Source organism: Canis lupus, chromosome 5, assembly GCF_003254725.2.
Source record: "Canis lupus dingo isolate Sandy chromosome 5, ASM325472v2, whole genome shotgun sequence".
Classification (NCBI taxonomy): domain Eukaryota; kingdom Metazoa; phylum Chordata; class Mammalia; order Carnivora; family Canidae; genus Canis; species Canis lupus.
Genome location: NC_064247.1, coordinates 43,346,807 through 43,371,559, shown reverse-complemented (window position 1 = coordinate 43,371,559; position 24,753 = coordinate 43,346,807). Strand labels below are relative to the sequence as shown.

General features: G+C 38.7%; 1 protein-coding gene across 5 annotated transcripts in view; it reads left to right on the top strand.

Moving 5' to 3' along the window:
• The window catches only part of IL12RB2 (interleukin 12 receptor subunit beta 2), a 72,946-nt gene that overhangs the window by 14,434 nt on the left and 33,759 nt on the right, over positions 1-24,753 (top strand). For all 5 annotated transcript variants that reach the window (XM_025428078.3, XM_035716956.2, XM_025428077.3 and 2 more), the window contains exons 4-8: positions 5,995-6,109; positions 7,045-7,226; positions 8,687-8,829; positions 9,851-10,001; positions 19,499-19,578. In XM_025428078.3, coding sequence (XP_025283863.1) covers positions 5,995-6,109; positions 7,045-7,226; positions 8,687-8,829; positions 9,851-10,001; positions 19,499-19,578 — 671 coding nt within the window. The remainder of the gene's footprint in view (positions 1-5,994; positions 6,110-7,044; positions 7,227-8,686; positions 8,830-9,850; positions 10,002-19,498; positions 19,579-24,753) is intronic.

The following is a 24,753-nucleotide window of genomic DNA, read 5'->3' as shown; positions in this document are numbered from 1 at the left end:
TTAGCAGAAGTTAAAAAAGAACTCTTGGCACACTGTCTTTTCTTGAGTTTTCTAGAAAGCTCTATGAGGCAGAACTGATATGCTCATGCCATCAACAGAAAATATAGCTGGTTGCTTGGTTGCTAGGGACATTCCCAGAATAAAAACATATGGGAATACAATGACAAAGAAAGAAGAATTCAACTATCATTGGTCAAAGTGCACCCATCAGGGATCAACTCTCCTCCATGCCGGCTTACACTGCTGGTCTTTCCAGGCAGCTGCTGGAAGTAAGAATTAAGACATCAGGGATCCCTGGGTGGCGCAGCGGTTTGGCGCCTGCCTTTGGCCCAGGGCGCGATCCCGGAGACCCGGGATCGAATCCCACGTCAGGCTCCCGGTGCATGGAGCCTGCTTCTCCCTCTGCCTGTGTCTCTGCCTCATTCTCTCTCTCTCTGTGTGACTATCACAAATAAATAAAAATTAAAAAAAAAAAGACATCAGAGTCGATATCTATGGCATGAACCACAGTGCCCAGAGTGAGCCAGCAGTCCACCTGCCTAAAGCTTGTAGCCAGCAGCCTAAACCTGTAGACTTGAAGGCCCAGCCAGGCAAGCCAGTGAGCATGCAGGGGCTCTGAGTCATCCCAGGTTCTGTGCCCCCATGGTTCCAGAGAACCTCTGGAGTGGGGAGAGTAGGAGGAATTGCTACAGCAGGCTGACTGACCAAGATGTCAGGATTGTCAGAGCCCCTGATATGAAGACACTGATACAGAGCTCAATGAGACTCTTTTCAGGAAAGTTGGAAACCACTTTTCTGTAACCTATAAGAATATGGTTGGTGCTGAGCAATCTTGCTGGAGAGCCACCAGAAGCACTGAGCAGAACACCAAACAAACAGCCAAAGAATCAGTGGAGGCTAACGAGACAGAAACCAGGTCCAGGCCTCCTCTCCCAGTTGTAGCCTCTTATTTATACCGCTTATGGATCATGTACTCTCAGCTCTGCCTGCCAGGGATGTCCTAAAAGGAATGTGGGCTTTGAAGCCCAGCCCTGTGACCTAACAGTGTACTGTTAGGCAGTTTCAATTCTCTGAGCCCCAGTTTCTTTCTCTGTGTTATGAAGATACTAACATCTACTTCATAAGATGGTTGTAGTGATTAGATGACACCTGGTATGCATAGTACTTAATCTCATACCAAAAACGAAGAAGGAGCTGAGGTGATAAGCTCTAGGGTGGAAGTTTCATCCAGCTTGACTCTTCTTCCTGTGTGCATCATGTTGTGTAGGTGAATCCATTTCCCTTAAAAGAAAGTACAAGAAAGTGATAGACAAATGAAAATTTATCTAAAAAGCACCATTGGTCCTCACCTCTTTTGTCTTCAGAACACCTGAATGTTATACCCACGTAATTTACCATCTTAGTAGATAAATATTATGTATTTTTATTAGATATTCCCAGTCCTGTGATGTCCAGTTGCAGGTGTTCACAGTTCTGCTGTTTTCTACATATTAGGCCTTGGAAGTCAGTATCCTTGCACATGCCCTTAGCCATCCCATTCTATTTCCTACCTTTTCTCAGGTGTGTTAGAGTGCTGCAACCCCTTTTCACTTTTAAGGTTTTCCACCCAGTGGGGCACCTGAGTGGCTCATTTGGTTAAGCGTTAACTCTTGATATAGGCTCAGGTTTTAATCTCAGGGTCATGAGTTCAAGCCCCACGTTGGGCTCTGCATTGGATGTGCAGCCTACTTAAAAAATTTTTTTTCATATAGAGTATGCAGATGCATTCGTGACAGTTTGCAGCATCAGAAGACCTAGGGAGATGGTTAAGAGGATTTGTTATGGTGCAGCTCAGTTGGGTGGTACTGCTGGAATGTTGCTTATACAGTGTTCTCAAATGGTAACCACACCATCAAATGGCTGCTTTTTGAGCAAGTTTAGCACTTTGAGGTGAAGGACTGACTGGAAGCAACACTTATTTCTGATAATGGCTAGTCATTCCAAGAAAAGACACAATGAATTTTGGTTTCACCTAGTATAGTAAGCTTATTCCTATTTAGTGAGGGAGTAAACAGCCCCTCTTCCTTTTTATGATAAGTGGTTCCATAAGTGCCATTGTATATCCTGAGAATGCTATCATAAAGCTGGCTGGTTTTTCAGAACTGGAAATGGGTAATTTAGCCTTTTCTCCCCAGCACCTTCCTAGGCTTGGGCTGTTCTGCCACCAAGACCTCATTTAAGTTGTGTAGTAACTAAGCAATCAGTGCTCTAGCTTAAGCTCACAGGATTTGTCCACAAACTACTAAGAAAATCAAGGCAATAAATGAAAGACAGTGGATCCTTGCTTGGTTGTTTTCAATATATGCTTGATTGCTGATATTTCTGAAAGTTGTTTTTCTAAGACAATTTAATTTCCCATAGTAAGTAGGGCTTTTAAAAACAACAGCAGCCATGGGGCACCTGGGTGGCTCAGTCATTTGGGCATCCAGATCTTGATTTTGGCTCAGGTCATGATCTTGGGGTCATGGGATTGAGCCCCACATCAGGCTCCATGTGGAGCCTGCTTGGGAGTCTCTCTCCCTCTTCCTTTGTCCCTCTCCTCATTGTGCTCTCTAAAACATCCCAAAATATTAACAACCATAATACTTATAACAGTTTATTATATCGCAAGCTATTTTAACTTTCAGAGTCTTTGATTTCCGTCCTTTTTTTCTTGGTGTCAGTTATTATATACTTATATTGAAGAGAATGAAGATTGGTTTCCCCTGGGACAGGTTGTCTCTGCCAAAAACAAGTCCTGGATTGAAGTAGACACCTTGATTTCATGGTATGGGGACCTCATGTTGGGAAAGTTGACTTGATTTTTGAATAAAAGCTGTGCTCTTTTAAGATTTTATGTATTTATTATGAGACACAGAGAGAGGCAGAAACATAGGCAGAGGGAGAAGCAGGCTCCCTGTGGAGAGCCTGTTACAGACTCAATCCCAGGACCCCAGGATCACAACCTGAGTCAAAGGCAGACTCATCCACAGAGCCATCCAGGTGCCTCTGTACTCTTTAAAATGAGTCTCTGTACTCTTTTAAAATGAGTCCAAACTTTTAGGAGTAAAGGTATGAGTGAGAACTGTTTTCATTACTTAAAGGGGCCACATGCTCTATATCTCATTTGGTCATCAAAAGACCCTATGAAGGGTTAAGGTAATGATGGTGGTTTGAAAGCATGTATTTACATTGATCCCCCATGAAATTAATCTGTCAAGATTGAAATCTGTCAAGATGCAATATAGAAAGTTTTCTAGAGGTATAAATCCTAAAGGACAAAAGGAATTGGAGGGGGGACATATCAACAAACTTTTGGAAGCTAGAAAATAGGTAGACCAGTGATAATTGACTCAGGCAGCAGCTGGCAGTAGGAAACATCATGATGCAACATGATTGAATGTAGAACCTCCCAACCCAGAACGACTCGGAAATTGGTGATAACATGTCCTTCTGGGAGTGAGGGTAAGAATGGGACTAAAAATGAGCTATTTTAATTGAAAATCTTTTTGAAAAACATATTCTCAGATCTCTTTCCCAATTCCATGTAGCTAAACATTCATTCTCCACTACTTTAGCATAAGACTGGAGGCTTAGCATGAAAGGATCACTAAACTATTTCCAACCAGTTCAGCTGAGGTTGGTAGTACCATGCTGGAAAACAGGGATTAAAGGAACATTGACGTTCAGCTCCCTTCAGTCCTGTACCCTCCTCTACTCAAGTTAGAACATCCTTTTCTGGGAAATCTCAGATGAACTGAGAAAGAATAGTGGGAACAAAGAAAAGATTCTACAATCTTCTAAAAATTAAAAACAATGGTTCAAGAATCAGAACAATGGGCAGCCCCGGTGGTGCAGCGGTTTAGCACTGCCTGCAGCCCAGGGCGTGATCCTGGAGACCCTGGATCGAGTCCCACATTAGGCTCTCTGTATGATGCCTGCTTCTCCCTCTGCCTGTGTCTCTGCCCCTCTCTCTCTCTGTCTCTCTGTCTCTATGAATAAATAAATAAAAATCTTAAAAAAAAAAAAAAGAATCAGACAGCATCATGTTTTTCAATAACACCCTAGAATGTAGAAGACAACAGAGCCTCCAAAATCCTGGATGAAAATTCTTTTCAATTCAGAATTCAATACTCAGCCAAAGTATCAGTCACGTGTGAGGGTAGAATAAAGACATTTTTAATCATGTTCAAAATATTTCTTCCCCGTACCCGTTTCCAGGGAACTACTGAAGGATATACCCCACCAACACAAATAATTAAATCAGGGGAGAAGAAAGAATTGGATTTAAGAAACAAGAAATCTAACACCGGAAAGTGAAGGAATTTCCATAATATTAAGGACTGGCAGTAACAGCTGTGTACCAGGCACAGGAGCAAACCTATCTTATTGGGCAGTTCCCAAGGCCCCAAGAAAGAGGTCTCAGGAAAATGAAATAGCATTTTAATATGTTGAACATGTGATTCAGATAACTGGCTTGAGAGTTTGGAATTATATTAGTAACAAGAAAACTCATAGAAAAACCAGACAGCTTTGTGTTGGCTCTGAGATAAACAGAAAGTACAGAAAGTAAGAAGTTAATGTAGTAGTCTAAGTGGATCAATCATAAGGAGTTACGTATACAGATATTATACAGTGTATATATAAACTTAACTAGGCTCAAAATATTTGCTTCTCTGTACCCTTTCCTGGGGAACTGTATACAGTGTATACAGAGTATGTATGTGTGTGTATATATATGTGTGTGTGTATATATATATATATTTCATATGTATTTCAATATAAGATAAACATATTTCATATGTATGTGAAAAATTCTGTTCTTTCAGAAAATGAAAATTTATTATTCCACTAAACAAAACCATATGAGCTACATATTATCATATGCACTTTATAGATGAGGAAACTGAACCTGTGAAAAGTTAACCTGCCCACTACCACAGAGTGGGCAATTGTGTCCAGGTTTGTGATGTTGGCTAAGGACCAAAAAAAAAAAAGTCATTTGTTCCATCAATTACAGCTTTTTTTTTTCTTTTTTTTCTTTTTTTTTTTTTTTGGTGTAGACAACATCTGGGGCTTTAGTAGTATACTTGTTTAATCTCACCCAAAGGAAGCATCTCTTACATGTGAGTCTCAGTATTAGAGTAGAATGAGATGAATGAATAACAGAATATTTTCTCTTACCTCCATGTAATCTGAGAAACTCATAGCTTTGGGTTTACCTTTGACTATAAAATGGCTTAATTTACAAATATACACTTTTGGTAAAGGGACCTTGCCTGCCTTGTCCACCTTTGTATATCCATGGTTAGCACTATGCCCAGCCCATGGGAGGTACTCAGTGTCCATGTACATAAAGAATTAGTTCATAAATGTTTATGAAGTGTTCCAAGTGATGCTGCAGAAATTAGATTTTTCTGGTACAGCCTAGAAGGGCATGCTTAGGGCCAGTGGATGGAATTGGCTGTAAATATCAAGCCTATGGAAAGAAAGAGACCCTAATCTTTAGAGATATCTAATATTTGAATGGACTCTAAATCAGTAAGCTCATCATCACCAGTGGTAATAGATCTAGCACTGGATGTTCAGTTGTCAGGGACAATGGTGGAATGTGGTAGTAAAAGGCTTGGACTCAAGTCAGCCATGCCTGGGCAGGAGCTCTGACTCTGTCACTTCACAGTTTTGTAATTGGGGACAAGATACTGAACCTCTAAGTCTTAGGTTTCTCTTTGGTAAATTGAGGATAATAGTGATGGAGCTGCTCCAATGTCTAATTGAGAAAAACCTCATATAAGGCATAGGACTTGGCGCGTAGTGTTTGATCCATATTCACTGTTGTTATTAGAAGATGTTCATGCCTTGGAAGCAAATTTGAACTTGACGGAATCTAGACGTAGGGGAAGTATTGTTATTTTATTGCCAAATAATAACAATGCAATTGTGATATCAACTGTGCTTTGCACTTTCTTTTTAAAGTTGTTCCAGAACAACCTCAAAACTTATCTTGTATACAGAAGGGAGCACATGGGACTGTGACCTGCATCTGGGACAGAGGACGAGACACCCATCTATATACTGCATATACTTTACAGTGAGTGAGAGATTGTATTTTTGCAGCTGTTTTGTAGGTGTTATCTTAGACTACACTTAGAAATATCTAATAGTTTTATTTTTACCAGAGAGAAGAAGCAATAGACACCTCTAGATAATTAGGTACTTAAAAAGAAAAAGTTTTGTCTTATCATTTCATCTAAAGTGTGAACTGAGGTCTTGGGTCTGAGATCTAACTTGGAATTCTCTTCAGGGCATCCAAGGCCCATGATATGGATGTTCTTCCTTGCTCTAATAGAGTTAAACTGGCTGCATTATATCCCTTCTCTGTTTTGCAGTTGCAGACTCTTGGGGTCATAATATATAAATAGACTCATCCTTGTGGTAGCTTTCCATTAGCTTTGGAGGAGTTTCTTTTTAAAGCACCTTTGCCTAACCTGAAACTCCACACAAAGGAGAGTCTGGGAGAGCCTGTTCCCTGGAGTTGATCCCATAATCTCATCCAGAGATCCAGCTTGTTTGCACTATGCCTAAGTGAGCAGGAAATGAGGGAAAGGAAGTGGACCCCAGGGTTCCAGTCTGTACTAGAAGCTGGCACTCTGTACAGAAAATGCCTCGATGGCCATGGGTCCTTTGGATAACAATTAGATCTGCCCTGAGGAGACAGGATGCTAGCCAGGGTTTTGGGAATTTAGGCAGTATATGTATGGCTACTTAGCTATATGAACATCAAAAAGGCTCAATCCTACCAAAAAAGGGTAGATAGAGGGGGGGGAAAAAGGAGAGAAGGGAGAAAATATGGTCCTATTTATGAGCATATAATACAAATATTTCCATAGTGTATCCTCTAGTAATAAGACTGACCTTAACAAAATGTCTAGAATTTTAAATATTTGATTATTCTATTCTTCTGTAATAGAAGGAGCAAGTAGCTCATAAAGTATCATGCTAAACACAATTATCTTTTATTTACAGGTTAAATGGACCAAAAAATTTAACTTGGTGGAAGCAATGTGATCATTATTGTGACCATTTGGACCTTGGAGTCAACCTAACACCTGAATTGCCTGAATCCAGCTACACAGCCCAGGTTACTGCTATCAATAGCCTTGGAAGTGCTTCTTCACTCCCATCCACATTTACCTTCTTGGATATAGGTACATGTTATTTCACTTTTTGTAGGTGTCGTTCATTGGTACATGAACATTATCTTTAAAATCACTCGAGGGGATCCCTGGGTGGCGCAGCGGTTTGGCGCCTGCCTTTGGCCCAGGGCGCGATCCTGGAGACCCGGGATCGAATCCCACGTCGGGCTCCCGGTGCATGGAGCCTGCTTCTCCCTCTGCCTGTGTCTCTGCCTCATTCTCTCTCTCTCTCTCTGTGACTATCACAAATAAATAAAAATTAAAAAAAAAAAAAAAAAAAAAGAAATTTGGATTTAAAAAAAATAAAAAAATAAAAAAAAAAAATAAAATCACTCGAATATTCTATGTGTGATTGTTTCAAGAGGGACAGTGGCACAAAGAATAGAAATTACTTTGATGCAAGGAAAAGGGTGCAAATCCTAGAGCTTTATAGAGATGATCATACAAAATGGAATAGTCAGCATTATTCTCCCTGTTGGAGAAAAAAGAACCCAGTCCCATGGAGGCACTAGCTGCCAGTGATACCATTCGACTGAGGAAAGTGTCCTGCAAGGTTATTCATGAAGTTCAGTGTAAGCACTTCTCAGCAGAGGCATCTTCTTACCTCTACAGTTAACGCCACTGCTCTGAGATAGGCTACATGTGGGCCTGCTGGGCCAGAGCAGAGGTGCCAACTATCAATAGGGTGTGTCAAGGTACAAATGCATCTTGCTTTGAGAATACCTACTTCCATTCCTCTCATCACCTTGGGAGCTGGAGTGAACCAGTTCCGGCACATTTCTGAGCAAATATAATTAGCCCAGTTGAATCAGACACCAATCTCAAGCATCCTCAAGTTCTGAGCATCCCAGGTAGGATTGGGCTTCTGGCCTGCCTCAAGTTCTGGCCTTTCACTGTGTGTGTCTCTTCTTTCTTCCCACAACACCTCTTTGCGCGCATACTGCTATGAGTCTGGACATAGGCATTTACTATACCGTCTCCTGTCATACTTCTCCCCAACTTCTGTTCCATTTCTTTACATTGACTATTCCTCCTAGAAAGAATATTCCTCTTATTCTTTTCCTCTGCTCCTCTCTCCCTTCTGTATTTTTCCTGCTAGCATTTCTTCTCTGAGAGGTGATTCACTACTAGCCACCTCTGCCTTCTCAGCCATCAGAACTCTCAGGTTTGGCACATTGGTTTTCTTTATACGTTGGATTAAGTGCAGTTCACACTATTACTAATGTTGGAAGTAATTTATTTGGTAAAAATGAGGGTAGGTTAAGGAGAATTATTTAAATTACTTAGTAGTAAATCAAACTTTTTCTTCTCTGTAAAAGCCAGGGGTTTCTCTTTTATATATTTCACCAACTTTGGTGGTCACATATCTTAGAAATGCATTTTGTTCAATTCTTTCTAGCTCATGTAAAAATAAATGTTATTTCTGATTGGGGAGCCTGAATCACACTTTTTTTGTTTGTCCTGATTACCAGTGAGGCCTCTCCCTCCATGGGACATCAGATTCAAATGTGTAAATGCTTCTGTGAACAAATGTATCCTTCAGTGGAGAGATGAGGGGCTGGTGCTGCTTAATCGACTCAGATATCGCCCCAACAGCAGCAAGTCCTGGAAAATGGTAATGGTTTTTAGAGTTAAGGGGAAAACTAGGGAGGGGCTCTTAATATCACTGCACAGATCTCTGTCTTTTCATGCCACCAATGTATGTGATTTAAGAATAGTTAGTCCAAAAGTACACACTTGAGATAGATCAGATAGACATATACATTTTTATTTATTAAGAAATATCTTGAATTTTGATCATTGATTCTGAAATTTTTTAAGCCACAGGCTTCTGTAAACCTGAAATATTAATATTAATTAATATATTGTAATATTTAATATTAATATTAAAATATTAATTTTCTGCAATTTATTTCTAGTAAAGGATTCGTTTCACCTTGCTATGCTACCCCTCCCTCTGCATTACTTTTTAGTAGTTTTTTAACATATTAGAAAGAGGAGTATTAGGGAATGTGCATAGAGGCTTATATGGAATTGAATATTCCAAAGATAAAGACCCACACTTTGATCTAATATTAGACATCAATTTTTTTACAATTAAATTTTAAGATTATAATTTCTGCTAGTATTTTTGTAAAACATAGTGGCTTATAATAGCAAAAAATAAGTTTCACATATAGCTGAAACTCAGGAGAATTATAGTAATTAATTTTTTAATACAATTAAAGTTTTCTTTTTGAGGCCAGTTCTATGTCTATGTTAAAACATTTACACATTATAATTGTGACCAAATAAAAATAATCTCTAGAAAATTCTCCAAGGCTTTTCTGAAAATTGGTAATTTTTTTTTGAAAATTGGTATTTTTTAGCCTTTACTCATTTTTCAGCTGGTTTTAGGATCTCTCTTGGGGCCTTTAGAGATGAGTTCTTAGTCCCCAGAGTTTGTTTTTATTGAGAAGCTGATTCAGATAATGTCATGTGTTCAGTAACCCTGTCATTGATCTTTCTTCTCAATGAATGACAGATCTCAAAAAATAGAAAGGAATAAGTTATCCACTCAAGTTTCTTACCTATGTGTGTCAAAATCCTTTAATTTAATATTAATAGACCACCTTAAAAATTTTATCTGATTCAAGGTCCATGCTACAAATGCAAAAGGAAGATATGATGTACTGGATCTGAAACCATTTACAGAGTATGAATTTCAGATATCCTCTAAGCTACACCTACATAAAGGTATTTGGAGTGATTGGAGTGAATCGTTGAGAACACAAACACCAGAAGAAGGTATGTGTATTAAAGAGGAGAGTGAGGGATCCCTGGGTGGCGCAGCGGTTTGGCGCCTGCCTTTGGCCCAGGGCACGATCCTGGAGACCCGGGATCGAATCCCACGTCGGGCTCCCTGCATGGAGCCTGCTTCTCCCTCTGCCTGTGTCTCTGCCTCTCTGTCTCTCTCTCTCTCTGTGACTATCATGAATAAATAAATAAAATCAAAAAAAATAAAAAAATAAAAAAAAAAATAAAGAGGAGAGTGAGAGGAGTGGAAGGAGAGGTAGGAGGGGGAGAGGAAGATATAGGGATTTCTTTGGATCAGGATCTCTAAAATACTGGTACTGAATCAACAAGTTCAGTACCAATAACTAACTAGTAAACGAGTGCATTGCTAACAAGTAAATGTACTCTTACTAACATTAGCGTTAACTAACAGGTAAATGAGTACATTAATTAACAAACTAATTTTTACATCAGTTTAAGTACTGTAATTGTCCAGGGTGAAGTGTTTATATTGCTAGGAAATTTTTAACATTATGTAAGTCCTACTCCTGCTTGCCACATGTTGTCATGTTGGTCGCAAGTTGATGCTTCAGTAATGTTTGATTATAACTTTATTTCTATTTCACTTCCTATCTCAGGAACTCTCTCATTCCACAAAACCATAACCAGTAATTTTATTCCTTTATAGTTAAAACTTGATACATTTTACCTTTTGGAGTCTATGAAAATTAAAAGCTTGAAAGAAGGTAGACTCTGGAGATATAACATTTTAAATAAAATTTAACATCCAGCAATCATCTCTCCTCCAAATATTATGGCACTGCACTGCATCATGCCTTTGATACTTACTGCTCAAATGATGGCCACCAGACTGCCGATAGCTATGGAAAGGATGTCAAATATAGTTCTCAGTCTGATGGGCTTTTCTTTCTGACAATTATAGGGAAGACAACTTACTAAGGTATAACCAAACATTTTATTGGAGCAAAATTACCCATATGAACTCTGTGTCAATATTGGCAGATCTTTGGATACACAAGAAGTAGCCATCTGAATATTAATTTTTAAAAGCACTCATTTAGTGACATACTATAATGTTTCTTAATCTATAAATTTAGCTCAGAAGAAAAATTATTGTAGTATAATCCATTGTTTTATTATGTGACTATTTTGAGGTATTAATGTGAGAAAATCTAAATATTTATTTATAAAACTTACAGATATATGTGCCTATTAGTCTCATAATAAGTTACATTCATTTTCTGTGAGCTGCTAATGGACTTTGACTGCTGATGACACTTATCAGTGATACTCCAATGACTGACTTTCAAGGACCCAAGGGCCTATTAATAAGATATAACATCTAATATATGTTATAGAATAATTGTATATTCTTCCTTTCTTATATTAACTGCATTTCTTTATTTTTAAAAACTATTTTAAAATAAATCCATCCAATACATTATAATTTATTCCTTCTCATTTTATCATACAAATCTCTTAAACTAATGTTGAGCCACTTGCTCTCTGTTTCAATATTTGTCATTTTTATAATCCAGAGCTTACTCTTTTTATTCTTTTATTATACATAGTCAAAGTAATGTATTTCTTTAAATACTTCATGGATTAGATTTTGTGCATATGTCTACAGATAAAATTTTTGAAAGTGGGCCATATTTTATGTCCAAGGCCAAGGTAGTAAATAGGCTGAGAAGTTTTCAGGTTCTGTCACATGAGGCTTAAATCTATAAACCAGGGAAGCTCTGAGCTTGTGAATTCTTGTAATTCTCACTAACATTTAATAATGACCGGTTTGGAGATGTGTGAAAAAGTTTTTTTTTTTTTAAATGTCTATCTCTTGACTTAAAAAGACTTCAAGGTAGGACAATAACTTTCTCATAGCCCCTAAGATAAACCACTATCGTAACAATGAATGCAGTACTAATTAGGGTTGTGAACTCATGGACAGTTATGAATTGAACCAAGGAACTGGCTCATTCAGAGTACTCACAGGCGTTTGTGAGGAAACCCATCCTCTGAGACACCACCTTTACCAAGCTCTGTGGGCTTCCTTTCAATGTCTGCATCTCCCTTGTCTGTGTTTGATCTTTCTGTGGGTTGATGCAAGACCTCTTCCCTCTTACTTTGAGTGGCATGGTTTTTGACCCTTACTGCTGTTTCTGTCATCAGTTTCTTTATGAAACACCAACTGATGTCAGCCAAAAAGGTGTGAATTTTTTTTAGCACTTCTTCCTTTACAACCCTTGAATGCGTACTCATATGTAACTTGGCATTTAAAAAAAATCACTAGTAAGCTTTTTTTTTTTTTTTTTTTTTTTAGTTTTTAAAACTGTGAATGACTTTACGATAGAGCTCTTTGCAGCCTTTGCTGCTCAAAACTGAGAGCAATGTTATCTCCTGGTGGATTGGGCACAGTTATTTAGATCATATCAGCAGAGAATGAAGGCTTTATTTACTCCATATGGCCCTTTCCTATGTCATTAGATTCAACTCCTGTCATGGTCCTCCATGAAAAACACTTTTTAAATGGCCGCTAAGTATGGAGTAGGAAGGAACAAACTGCTTTCCTCTGTTTAGGGGGACAGCCCCTTCTTTGATATCTGTCAGAAGCAAGCCTGATACTGGGAACTGAGTAACCATATTTTGACTGTAGTGGAAAAACATTCTTGAGTTTGGGCTGCATGGCACCCAGACATGCCTGAGAATATGCCAAGGTGTTGGGGGAAGTTGATTCCCTCACCACTCAGAACACCCAGGAGGAGACTCCAAAATAAAGATGAACAAGCCATTTCTTAGAGCTATAATATGAATTAGGTGTTTCTGTCTGTTCATTCCCCATTTTTTAAAGTCTTATTTACATGTTTATGGAAAATTTAATAAAAGAAATGCTACATCCTCAAACTTATGCCGGAGCAGTAAAAGAGTAGTCCTCCCCCATCATAGGTGATGGCATGGGTGATTGGTTAGAGACCCCCAAAGAGGATGCAGACCAGTTGTAGCCACCTCTTCTCACATTGAGAAACTAGGCAATTCATTCATTCATTCATTCATTCATTCATTCATAATTCTGAAATATTGCTAAAATGGGTTAATTTAAATGAATAGAAAACACTGACCCATGGTAAGCACTCAGTAAATTTAGTTGTTGTTTCTTCATTTGGAAAATGAAGTTCTGAGAGCTGAAGGAGATTGTTCAAGGTTCTAGAACTAGTAAGCAGAGAAGCCAGGTTTTGAACACTGGTCTGTCTGTTAATCACATAGCCCAAGCTCTTTGCTCTGTACCCCAGTTACCTGGCTCTGAGAAGGCCAATTAAATACTAGAGGTTATTTTACCATTTTAGTTAGCAAGTACTTCATAACAATCTAGCTCGCGGGTCAGCAAACATTTTCTGTAAAGGTCCAGACAGTAAATATTGTCTGCTTTGCAGACCATATCTCTATCATAAGTACTAAAATTTCCTATTCTAGTGTACAAGCAGCCATTGATAGTATATAAATACATAGACAAACTATGTTCCAATAAAACCTTATTTATGGGCACTGAAATTTGAATTTTTTGTAATTTTCATATATCATGAAAAAATATTCTTTTATCTGTTTTCAGCCATTTAAAAATGTAAAAACCACTGTTAGTCTACAGGCTGTACCAAAACAGGGAGCAGATTTGGCCCTCAGGCCAGAATTTGCTGACTCCTAAGCTAGCAAAACTTGAAAATATCATATTTGTGTCTTTCTGCCTAAGGCTTAAGAAAATGAGAATGAAAGATTCTTAGCCTTCAAAAGAGAATTACATGCAAACATTTTCATTAGAAGGAAAATGTTAGGTTTGAAACCCAATGACAGGCCCTGCTCTCCTTTCTTCTTTTGGTGCCCTCTAAGCCCAATCCTTATCCTGGAAGAAGTCAATGTCTGGGCTCAATTATTTGATAAGATGGTGATTATCCCAATAAGAAGAAATGCTTTCCATGAAGCCTTCCAAACAAAAACAGATGAAAAAATATGCTCCTCTGGATGATCTTAGAGGAAAGTGTGTATCAGGAACTATGCCAGGTGCTGGGATACAGTGAAAAACAATCAGATCCTCAGACTCAGGGGCTTATCATCTATATTGAAACATTAGGGGAAGATTCCTGGAGGATACAATACCAAGAAGAAATTTGGAGTTTCAAGAGAATCTTGTGGCCTTCCCTTACCTGGAACATATGGCTTCCATGATCATTGCAGTAGAAGGGAGCTATTTCCTCCTTGAAGTACTAGATTCTTTTGAATTCTGTGAAATCTCATATTCCTGGATTTTATTCTGCTCTATTGGCCAGAATTGCTGGTAATTTTTCTCTTCTCAGTATCAGTCCTTATGGCTTTACCCAGGGCTTCCTTCTTTTCTGAGATGACCTTATCCAGAATTTGTGCTCCGGTATCCTGTTCCATATCTTCACCAAGATATCAACAGGCATTCTGAACCCCACATAGCCTAGACAAGAACTTTTTTCTCCAAAACAAAATGTCTCTAAAATACTTCAGTTTCAATATTTTCTATTTCAGTAAACACTGTCACCATCTTCCTACTTACTGAAGTCAAAAATTGAGAAATTTTCCTTAAATTCTCTTTTAAAAACATTCTCCTTTCCCCCCATTCCCCTATATCAGCACTTGACTCTCCTAAACATATTCAAAATCTGTTCATTCCTTCTGTTGCCACTATGATTATCCTAGTTTAAGCTACTTTCTACTTACAAAGGATAACAACAAAATGAACAGTTATGAACACACCATTCAACTTAAATACTATAACATTACCAATATATTCTTACCCTTGTCATGCCTCCCCAGAGGTAACTATTATCCTGTACATTTATCAGTACTTTTCTCATAGCTTTCAGAAATGTATCTATCTTTAAACAATTATTGGTTTTGGTTGTTTTTGAGCTTAATTAAAATTATATACTGTATATGTAACTTGCATTTTTCCCATCACCACTCTGGCACAATGCCTCCATTAATTTTAGTATAGGCGAAACATTCCTGCTTCTGTTGAGAAACAAGGTCTTCACTTGTGACCTGGATATTAAAAATGTTAAAAAGTTGGGTTGCCTGGGTGGTTCAGTTGCTTCAGTGTCCGACACTTGATTTCCAATCAGGTCATTATCTCAGGGTCATGAGATTGAGCCTCACATTAGGCTCCACATTAATCAGAGAGTCTGCTTGGTATTCTTTCCCTTTCCCTCTGCCCCTCCCTGGCTGTCTCTCAAATAAATAAATAAATCTTTTTAAAAAAAATGCTAAAAGGTTATGTTTCTTAAAAAAAAAAAAAAAAGGAGAGAGTCTTCATCTATATAAAAGGCTGCTGAGAAGTCCAATAACATAAGAATAAAGAAGTAACTATTAGACTTGGCAACACAAACTTCACTGCCAACCAGAGGCAGTGTCAGTAGAATGATGGGAAGACACTCTTAGGTGCTAAAGGTTGAGAGTGAGTGTGAGGTGAGGGTCAGTGACGGTTCACCTCTTCAAGAAGTTCTGTGAAGGAGAGCAGAGATGCAGGGCAGTAGCTGAAGCAGGATGAGGTATCAGGAAATGCTTTGCCTGGTTTTGTTTTTAGGATCAGAGGAAATATAGTATATTTTCAAGGTAATGATAAAGTCCCAGCAGAGAGGGAGAAATTAATGACACAGGAGAAGTGGGGGAGAAGTCCTTGATAAAGCAAGAAAATGAGATCCAGCATTCAGGTTAAGGGGTTGAAATATGATGGAAGTAGGGGTGCTATGTTTGGGAATTAATTAAAAATTTGGAGGTTTTCATGGTGGAAAGATGAGAGAATCCCTGTCTGATTACTTCCTTTTGCTCAGTGAAGTATGAAACAAGAACAGCAACTGAAGAGAAACATATCATTAGAAGTAGATACGTGGAAGGATTGACGGTACCAGCTCCAGGGCAGAAACAACCTATGGATGGTGGCCCTTCACATCATGACTAAAAAGAGTGGACAGAAAAAGGTGAAAAGAGAGAGTGAACCAAGTTTTAAATATTATTAATCAAGAAGGAAGAGGAATGTAGGAGTCTGTATAGGGCTTCCCATGCAGGCATAGCAGGTCATAATGTCTCAATGTAAAACTTGTTTAACCAAGTAGATACCTGTAAGATCTGTTTGAATCAAATTGTTTAAAACTAGATTTTAGATAAATGTGTCATCCCCAAAAAGTGCACATCAAGGAACCAAGGCAGTGAATAACTTATCTCTGCCTTGCCATGCTGGGAGCATGACTTGGACCAAAAAAATTCTCGTGTGTTTCATTTAGTCCACTGCCTGAAACCTCCCAAGATAATATCTTTCCATATTCTCTTTGTGTTAAATTCTCCATTTTCACTGTTCTTGGAAATCTTTATACTCCTCCTTACTGCCTGCAAAAACTTCTCTCTTTTTGAGGGATTGCTTTTCACCTGCGATTCAGTTGCTGTTGTCCACGTTCCTGCACTTGCCTTGGCTTCAGATATGGATGCTCATTTCAGAAGCACATTGGTTGGCTCTGATTTGTTTGCCACACATACTGTTGCACAGAATCACAGAATCTTGGGCTTTTAGAATCGAAAGCACACTCAAGGTCATTTAGGCGAATCTCCTGCTTAATTTAGTATCTTTGCTTTTTTTCCCACACTGGTGACTCTATCCAACCCTATAGTTTCCCCATTTATTATATAGGAGGTAATTTCATCTCAGGAGACCTGACTTCCATTTCTCAATATTTGTATTTTTAATAATTTGTACCCACTTGCTTTGGATTCACTTGGATATCGGCCTTTGACTTTCCTTTTCTGGCCTACCTATAATAGTTTTACCTGCCTTTGTTAGATAACACTGAGGTTAGAACTTCAAGTGATTTTGTGTCAGTTGAATATCAAACATACTCTTTAATATCAGCTCTTATGTTGCTTTTAAGCAGCAGTGTTTGACACCCCTGGTCATGAAATTTTACGCTTTGAAACTCACACAGATTCAACTAATGATTTCTCTCCCATAGAGGCTAACACTGCAGGTGGGCACCATTAAAATTTCAGTTTCACTTGCAATTTTTCCTTTGAAGAGATTGTGATTCTAGAATTCAATTCTTAGCTCTGTAGTAATCTGGTAGGTTATAGATCTTTAATGAGGCAATGAATGTTCCTTTAAATTTCTTGCCAACATGTAATTAACTGGAGACATTAGCACTAACAGGTCAGCTGGCTTTGCCATTGAGCACACCCAAGTTTCCAAATCCTGATTACGTAATCAATGTCTGGATAATCTAGTTTGCTCAGATCTTTGCTCAATGTAGTGAACTGTAATAGAAGAGCAGGATCTTTGGAAACAGTGAAACCTGGGTTCAGCCCCTGGCTTTACCATTTACCAGCTCCACGTGTTCTGTAGATCATTTATCCTTCATCAGGCTTCTTGTCCTCAGCTCTAAAGCAGGTGTAGTCACATGCACTTCCTGCATTGTGTGAGGATTAAGTAAGATAATGTACAGTATTTTAAAGTGTCCAAATATTTTCTGGCACATAGTACGTGGTTGATAATGGTCAGGTCCCTTTTCCTTCTCTTGCCTATGCTTTTTTTCCCTTTTGCATCTGGACTAGAGGGAAAAAAGTCATAGTCTTGATTTCTGGGTCACTATTCATAATCCTGAAGCAGCATGGAAAGCATTTTCAGAATGTCTTAGGTCCTCACTGCAAGGGTAGAAGCTATCACTAGTGGGAAGAGAAGGGAAGAAAATAAGTGAATATTTAGAAAAAAAAAAAACAGAAAGGGAAGAGAGTGAGAGAGGCAGGAAAAGGAAGTGACAAAGGAAGAGAGTAGAACATGAAAGGGAACCTGTTGGGGGTAGAAGTGTTGTAGAGAAATTTTAAGCTTTCTCAGAGCCAGGTAATTGCAAAGTGCAGAGCAAAGAGCTCGGGCTCTGGGATGAAACAGACTAGTGTTCAAAACCTGGCTTCTCCACTTTTAGTTCTGGAGCCTTGAACAAGCTCCTTTAGTTCTCAGCACTTCATTTTCCAAATGAAGAAAATAGCAACAGCTAAATTTACTGAGTGATTACCATGGATCAGGATTCTTCTAGTCATTTAATTCTCACAACAGCTCCATGTAACAGAGAACTATGACACTCATTCAACAGATGAGGAAACTGGCTTAAGGACATGGTTAACATTTGTTCAAGATTACAGAGCTGGGATTTGCCCATATAGTCCTGCTCTGGCGCTCACTCTTTAACTACTGCTCTTGACCTGTGTATGTCACAAGGTTGAGGAAGACATGGATGTAACTGTGAGTGGGCCCCCATAGGACCTGCACATATTATGTGTGAGTGCATGTGCTCCCTTCCTTTCCCTCTTTCTCTTCTCCTCTCTCTAACTTCTTGTCCTCTGCTTTCCCAGTGAGACTTAATGTTCTGGAAACTTCCATCTGGTTAAATGGAACTTGCCACTCCAGAAGGAACCTCTGTGTAGCCTCATCTCAATACACTCTAAGTGTCAGTGATAAACAAGTTACATTTATCACTGTTTTTCAGTGGCTGCTTCTATAGATTCCACCCCTGTCTGTAAATCAAAACAAATCTGATAATGGGAGAAATAAAACTATTTCACCCACTTACACGTGCACACAAACTCTCTCTTACACTCTCTTACTCTCTTACACAAACTCTCTCTTAATCAGCTCCTGTGTAGGAGCTGATTATTCAGTTTCTTTTCAAGTCTATTTGATTGACTTTTTCAAATTAAAGTAGGTCGTATTTGACCATTGTCTTATAGATTGGTGGTCATTCCTTCTGTCAGTTCAGCCTGTGTTTTTGCATCAAGTAGCTAATATTGTCTGAATTTTCCATTTGTTCATTCATCACCTAACAAAGAGTTATCGGGAGCCTGTTACATTCTAGGCACTGTGTAGGTATGAAGGATATATTAAGATATATGAGATAGGTTTTCCTTTCAAGTAGATCATTGCCTAATGATCATAAAACCAAATAATTATGCCACAACATGATAAGTTCAGGAATAGATGTGAACACAGAGATTATCATTTGTTTTTTGCCTTTTTTACAGGATCAAAAAATGTGCTCCTTGTGATTTATGTTATCTTTCTGCTGAGAATTTTTTCTGCATTCCAACAAAAAAGAAATAACCACACATACCTTCTTTGAGTTATTTTATTAATACATATTTTAAGGGCAAGTTAGGAATCTAATTTCCTCCTCATCATTTTTTAAAATTTGTTTTTAAGTAACCTTGATTTTTCTATGACCAACAATATACATGTTCACTGTTTGACAGAAAGAAAACAATACTGGGGTACAAAGAAAATTAAAATTGTCCTAAATCCTACTCTCCTAGAATTATTTATTAAATAAGTAATTGACTTTGAAAGGTCTTATATTGTGCATATATATATATATATATATATATCTGTGTGTGTGTGTGTGTGTATATATATATATATTTTTTTTTCCCCTTCAAAACAGAACCTACAGGTACATTAGATGTCTGGTACATGAAAAAGCACATTGATTACAGTAGACAACAGATTTCTCTTTTCTGGAAGGTAAGTCTTCAGTGTCAATGTAAAATTTAAGAGAATTATATACTTGTTGTGTTTTTTTGTCTTTGTTTTTATTGAGATATAATTGATATATAAAAAGAATTATATATTTGAACAATGTTTCAAGGCCAAAAATTAAGTTTTATTTCCATAATGGCTTTATATGAGGCTTCAGAGACTTGGTTGGAGCTCATTTTCTTACCAATATCCTCCTGACACTTGATTCGATGCCATTGACCTCTGCCAAAGAAGGGTGAGAGCTCTGAGTTCTGTCCCACACACAGCTATGTCTTTTCCTCATCCACTTCCATCCCTTCCCACCTCCAGGCATGTCCATCCTCTGACCCCACTGCATCATTTCTTCGGGCTCTTGCCCCTCCCAGCCACCCTTATGTCCCCTACCTACAAACTGCCCAGCAGTGACCATACCACCTTTTACTTATTCACTTTTTTGGGAAATTAAAGATGGGAAGTCTGTGTATATGGATATTCAGAAATATATTTTCTATAGTCACCAAAAAGGGAGAGGGTAGAAGGAAGGCTGCTCTGCCTCAAGAACTCAAGTAATAGTAGAAAATATTATGAACAGAAGGGAAAACAGCTCTTCCTCAGGAATAGCAGTAAAACAGTAGTCACTTGAACAACCTTCCAGAAAACGATGAGGCCTAATGTTATTACAGGATGTGAGAGTTTCACAAAATGCTGAAATCTGGTGTGGTTGTTTCACTTAATCCTTTAAAAACCCTGTGAGGTAAGTACTAGGTATCCCCATTTAACAAATGGAAAAACTAACGGTCAGAGAGAGGAGGATGTTCTTCCCACAGTCACCCAGCTACATAGTGCAGAATTGAGACTAAAACCCCATCCAGAATTCTTTCTGCTACATCGTGACTCATCTTTATGAAAAGAAAATACTATTTGAACTCCTGATTGACATGCTCATGATAAAAGGTTTTCAGGTGAGCTGTACTCCTTTTTACTTCTCCAAGCCTGCATTCCTCTTCCAGTTAAGGGTAAATCAACAGTTTTGCAATTATGAAGCTGATGAGCATGAAACCCCAACAGTCAGAGAAATGAATATAAAGTCCTCTGATGGGGTTAGCATGATAGATTTTGATAATTGCAATCTTCTTCAGTTTTAAGAAATGAGCCAGGCAAGAAATGAGCTCTTTCTCCCTCTTTTCCTTTCTCTCTCACATGCACACAAAATGTCTGGTATGAGACTACTATAAATAGCTTAGTGAGTCATAATCAAGCTCTTCACTTTGAAACTAAAACTGCAGCTTAAGATTTATTTTAAAATAAAGCCTTGTTTAAGAGCAAGATAATTCTCAAAGCAAGACATTTAGAGCAGCCATAATTTGTGAATATTATAGAAGAACCCAGCTTAGTTCCTGGCTGTTGGTTTTCATTTTCACAAGTAAGCAACTGGTCAAAACCAAAATTCCTCCTTCCATAAAGATTCCGTCTCCCAAAATGTCCTCAGCAGTGATCTGAAAAAATATATTGTTTTCATTCCAATAAACATTTGTTAGCCACAGGTAAGGCTCAGCCAAGGTGCATATGCAAATTTTTCTCTGGTTCTCATTTTAATCTTGTCCCTAATCCTCAAAAAGCCTAAATTCTAAAGTGAGGTCTTGGAATTCAAAAAGACTTTAACTCTCTTCTAGTCTATCCTTCCTGTCATAAACATTGCTCCCACTCCAGCCAGGACAGATGGATACCTCTGGTGGGACCATCTGGGACAGAGAGAATTCTCACTTTGTAAGCAATCCATGCTATGGTGAGCATCTCTTACTGTTAGAAAATTTTCCCTTTTGGGGCACCTGGGAAAGGTGCTCAGTTAAGCTGCTGACTCTTGATTTTGACTCAAGTCACAATCTCAGCATTCTGGGATCAAGCCCTGCATTGCACTCCATGCTCAGTGGGGAGTCGGCTTGAGGATTCTCCCCTCATCCCTCTGTCTCTCCTCCAACTTGCGTGATTGCTCACAAGCGCTCGTTCTCTCTCAAATCAATAAATAAAACTCTAAAAAAAAAAAAAAAGAAACAAAGAAAGTTTTCCCTTTTGCAGAGTCAGAATTATGAGTGCTTTGGACCAGAACTGGCTTAAGATCCTAAAAATGTAAATACTAGAAACTTCTACAAATTGGCACCTGATGGTGATCAAGACAGGGCATCTTCAAAACCTTAGAATCTCCTGAGTCCAGCCTGAGAATCTCCTTAAGGAGTGTTGGATCTAGTCTTCAGTTTTGCAGGTCTGATACAGGAGTAAGTCTTTTCCTGCAAAACCCTGGGTTTCTTTAGTGGCTTCAAGTAGGCCACTCACCTGGCAGTGAGACTGAAAGACTGACCAGAACTACTGAGACAAGCAGGCCTGCTTTGGACCACAGAACTACAGAGCCCAAGAGCTAGAGGAAATGTAAGCAGCATGCAGTCCTACCTCATGTTACAAACACAGACACAGGTCTAGGGAGCTGAGTGATTTCAGAGAAAGGATTTCAGGTACTATGATGCTTGCTGCTGGCAGAAATCACTGCCCTTCTGTCTGGAACCCTTCCTGTCCCACTCATCCAACTGAGGATTTCTTATGCTACTCTAAGGCAGGCGTGGGAATTTGTTGGGATGGTGCCATGACATAGGGATTCATCTGAATGTCAGACTAGAAAGAAATACTGCAGCCAGATCAGGTGCTTTGTGGTGGGACCAAAATCAGACCTCAGGAAAGAAAGCAAAGACGTATGTGTGGTGGTTTGTTGGTTTTTTTTTGTTTGTTTTCACTTTGATCAATACTGGGAAACCCAATGAGAGGGACACCCTGCCACTGCAGAGAGGGGGATTTCAGGTCTTAGCACCAAGTAAAACCCCATTAGTCTATGAATAAAGTGAGAACATGTTTCTCCTGCAGCTGGGGAAATGTGAGATGACCTTTCATTTTTGTAGGATGTTTACATCAGAAGAGAGTAATTGGTGCTAAATGGAATCAGGACACCTTGAAGGAACAAGGTGTGGATGTAGGTGAGTGTGAGTATGCATGTTAGTGATGTGTGTGCATGTGCATTGTAGATGTGTGTGAGTACAATGGATAAGTGTGAATGTGTGTGTGAATGAGTGTGAGTTTTTAATATGTGTGTGGGGTTAGAGTATGAGTGTGGGTATGTAAATATACATGTCAGTGTGGGTGCATGTAGGTAAGTGCCTTAGTCCATTTGGCTGCTATAACAAAATACCACAGACTGGGTGGCTTATAAACAATAGGAATCTGTTTCTCACAGTTCTGGAGGCTAGAAGTCCAAGACCAGGTGTCATCAACGTTAGGTGAGGGGCCTTTTCTGGGCTGCAGACTTCTTATTGTATCCTCACGTGGCAGAAGAGGCTAGTGAGCTCCTTATAAGGGCACTAATCCCATTCATTAAGCCTCCACCCTTCATGATCTAATCACCTCCCAGAGGCCTTACCTCCTAATACCATCACACTGGGCATTAGGACTCCAGCATATATGTGAATCTTGGACACAAACACACATTCAGACTATCGCAGTGAATATGAGTGTGTGGAAGGTGTGTGTGGGGGGGTATGAGTGTGGGTGTGTTTGTGAATGTGTGTGTGTGTATGAATGTGAGTGTGGGAATGTGTTGAAGATGAAGGAAACCTGTGCTTTCTTGTTCTGGTTCTTACCTACTTCAGGTTTCTCTCAAAAAGGTTTCTTCTGAAAGTTCTGTTTCCTAAAAAATATTTTGTATAATTTCTTGCCATAGCTATTTTTAAAACAAAAATTCTTTCTATATTTAAGCCAAAAAGTACAATTTAATCTATGAAATAAAACAAAAACACCTAGGTATTGTTAAAACAATAAATGCAATAATAAGTAGAAAGTGTTGCCCTGTAATGAACAGCCTCAGCGTCGTGTTAGAGCCTTTCACGGGGGCTTTTAGCATCCTCTCTCTCACATCCCCTGTATCTTCCTTTTGTGCAAAGTCTCATATGTTTCCTTTGCTTCGATTAAGCATTTCAACCCGTGATTCCAATACACCTTTCTTCCAGTTAACACATGTATTCTTTAAGAAGAAAATCACCTGATAGACAGTATATGAAAAGATATGACAAAGGGTTAAAACCACATTAACCTTTCCAGTTTCCTCTGTTAATTTTTTAATCATGGCAGATCATAAACTTTCGAAATTGTGGTTGAGGCCATGGATCGAGAAGAGATATATGTGTTTGTAAATGAAGGCAACTCCACTTTATTTATTTATTCATTCATTGATTTATTTCAACAAACATATTCAAGCCTCTCTTTAATACTGGACACTGTGCTGCATGCCAGGGATATGGAAGCGAATAAGACAAATGCAGTCCTCAGGTGCTTGAGCTCATAGACCAGCAGAAGGACAAAATGGGTCTGATTAGGGCGTTCAGGTGTTAAGGAGTTTAAGATTCAGCTGGGGGAAAAATGATCAGGGTCAACCAGTAGAGCAGGGGAATGGGTGAGGAATCACAGAAGACGTCTTGAAAGGTAATGCTAGAACTGACCCCAGAAGAACAAGTTAGTTGGGACAAAGATGGGAGAACATTTGGCAGGAAACTGGGGACTGTGGATTCAGCATATGAAGGATCACTATAGAAATATAAAACACACCTCAAATGAGAGCCTCATCTATAAGTTGAAATTTTCTTGCAGCTACTTTTAAAAATAAAAAAGAAACAGGCGGAATTAATTTTAATAATATATTTTATTTAGCCCAAGTATGTATGGAATGTTATCATTTCAACATGTAATCAATATTTACAAATTATTGATTAGCTATTTTACATTCTCCTTATCCTACTAAATCTTTGAAAACTAATGTGTCTACTAAGTGCCAGTGGGTATGGTGGCTAAGAGCTCACCCTCAGAGCAATACATCTTAGTCACAGTTCAAGAGCACCAAGGCTATGTGCGGCTGGTGGCTCCCTACTGTAATGACCAGCGCCCCTGTGGGGCCTTCACAAGCAGCAGGGAAGAGTGTTAGGCAAACTTGATTCCAAAAGTGGGGGAAAGATTCGGTGGGTTTTAATCATTTGCTAAATGAAGTAACTCATTCGGATAAACAGCTACCCTCAAACCACAGAAGGCTAAAAGAAAGAGAAAGTAACAAGACCCGTACACCAGTTTACAGCAGAGCCTCAAAAGAAGCTT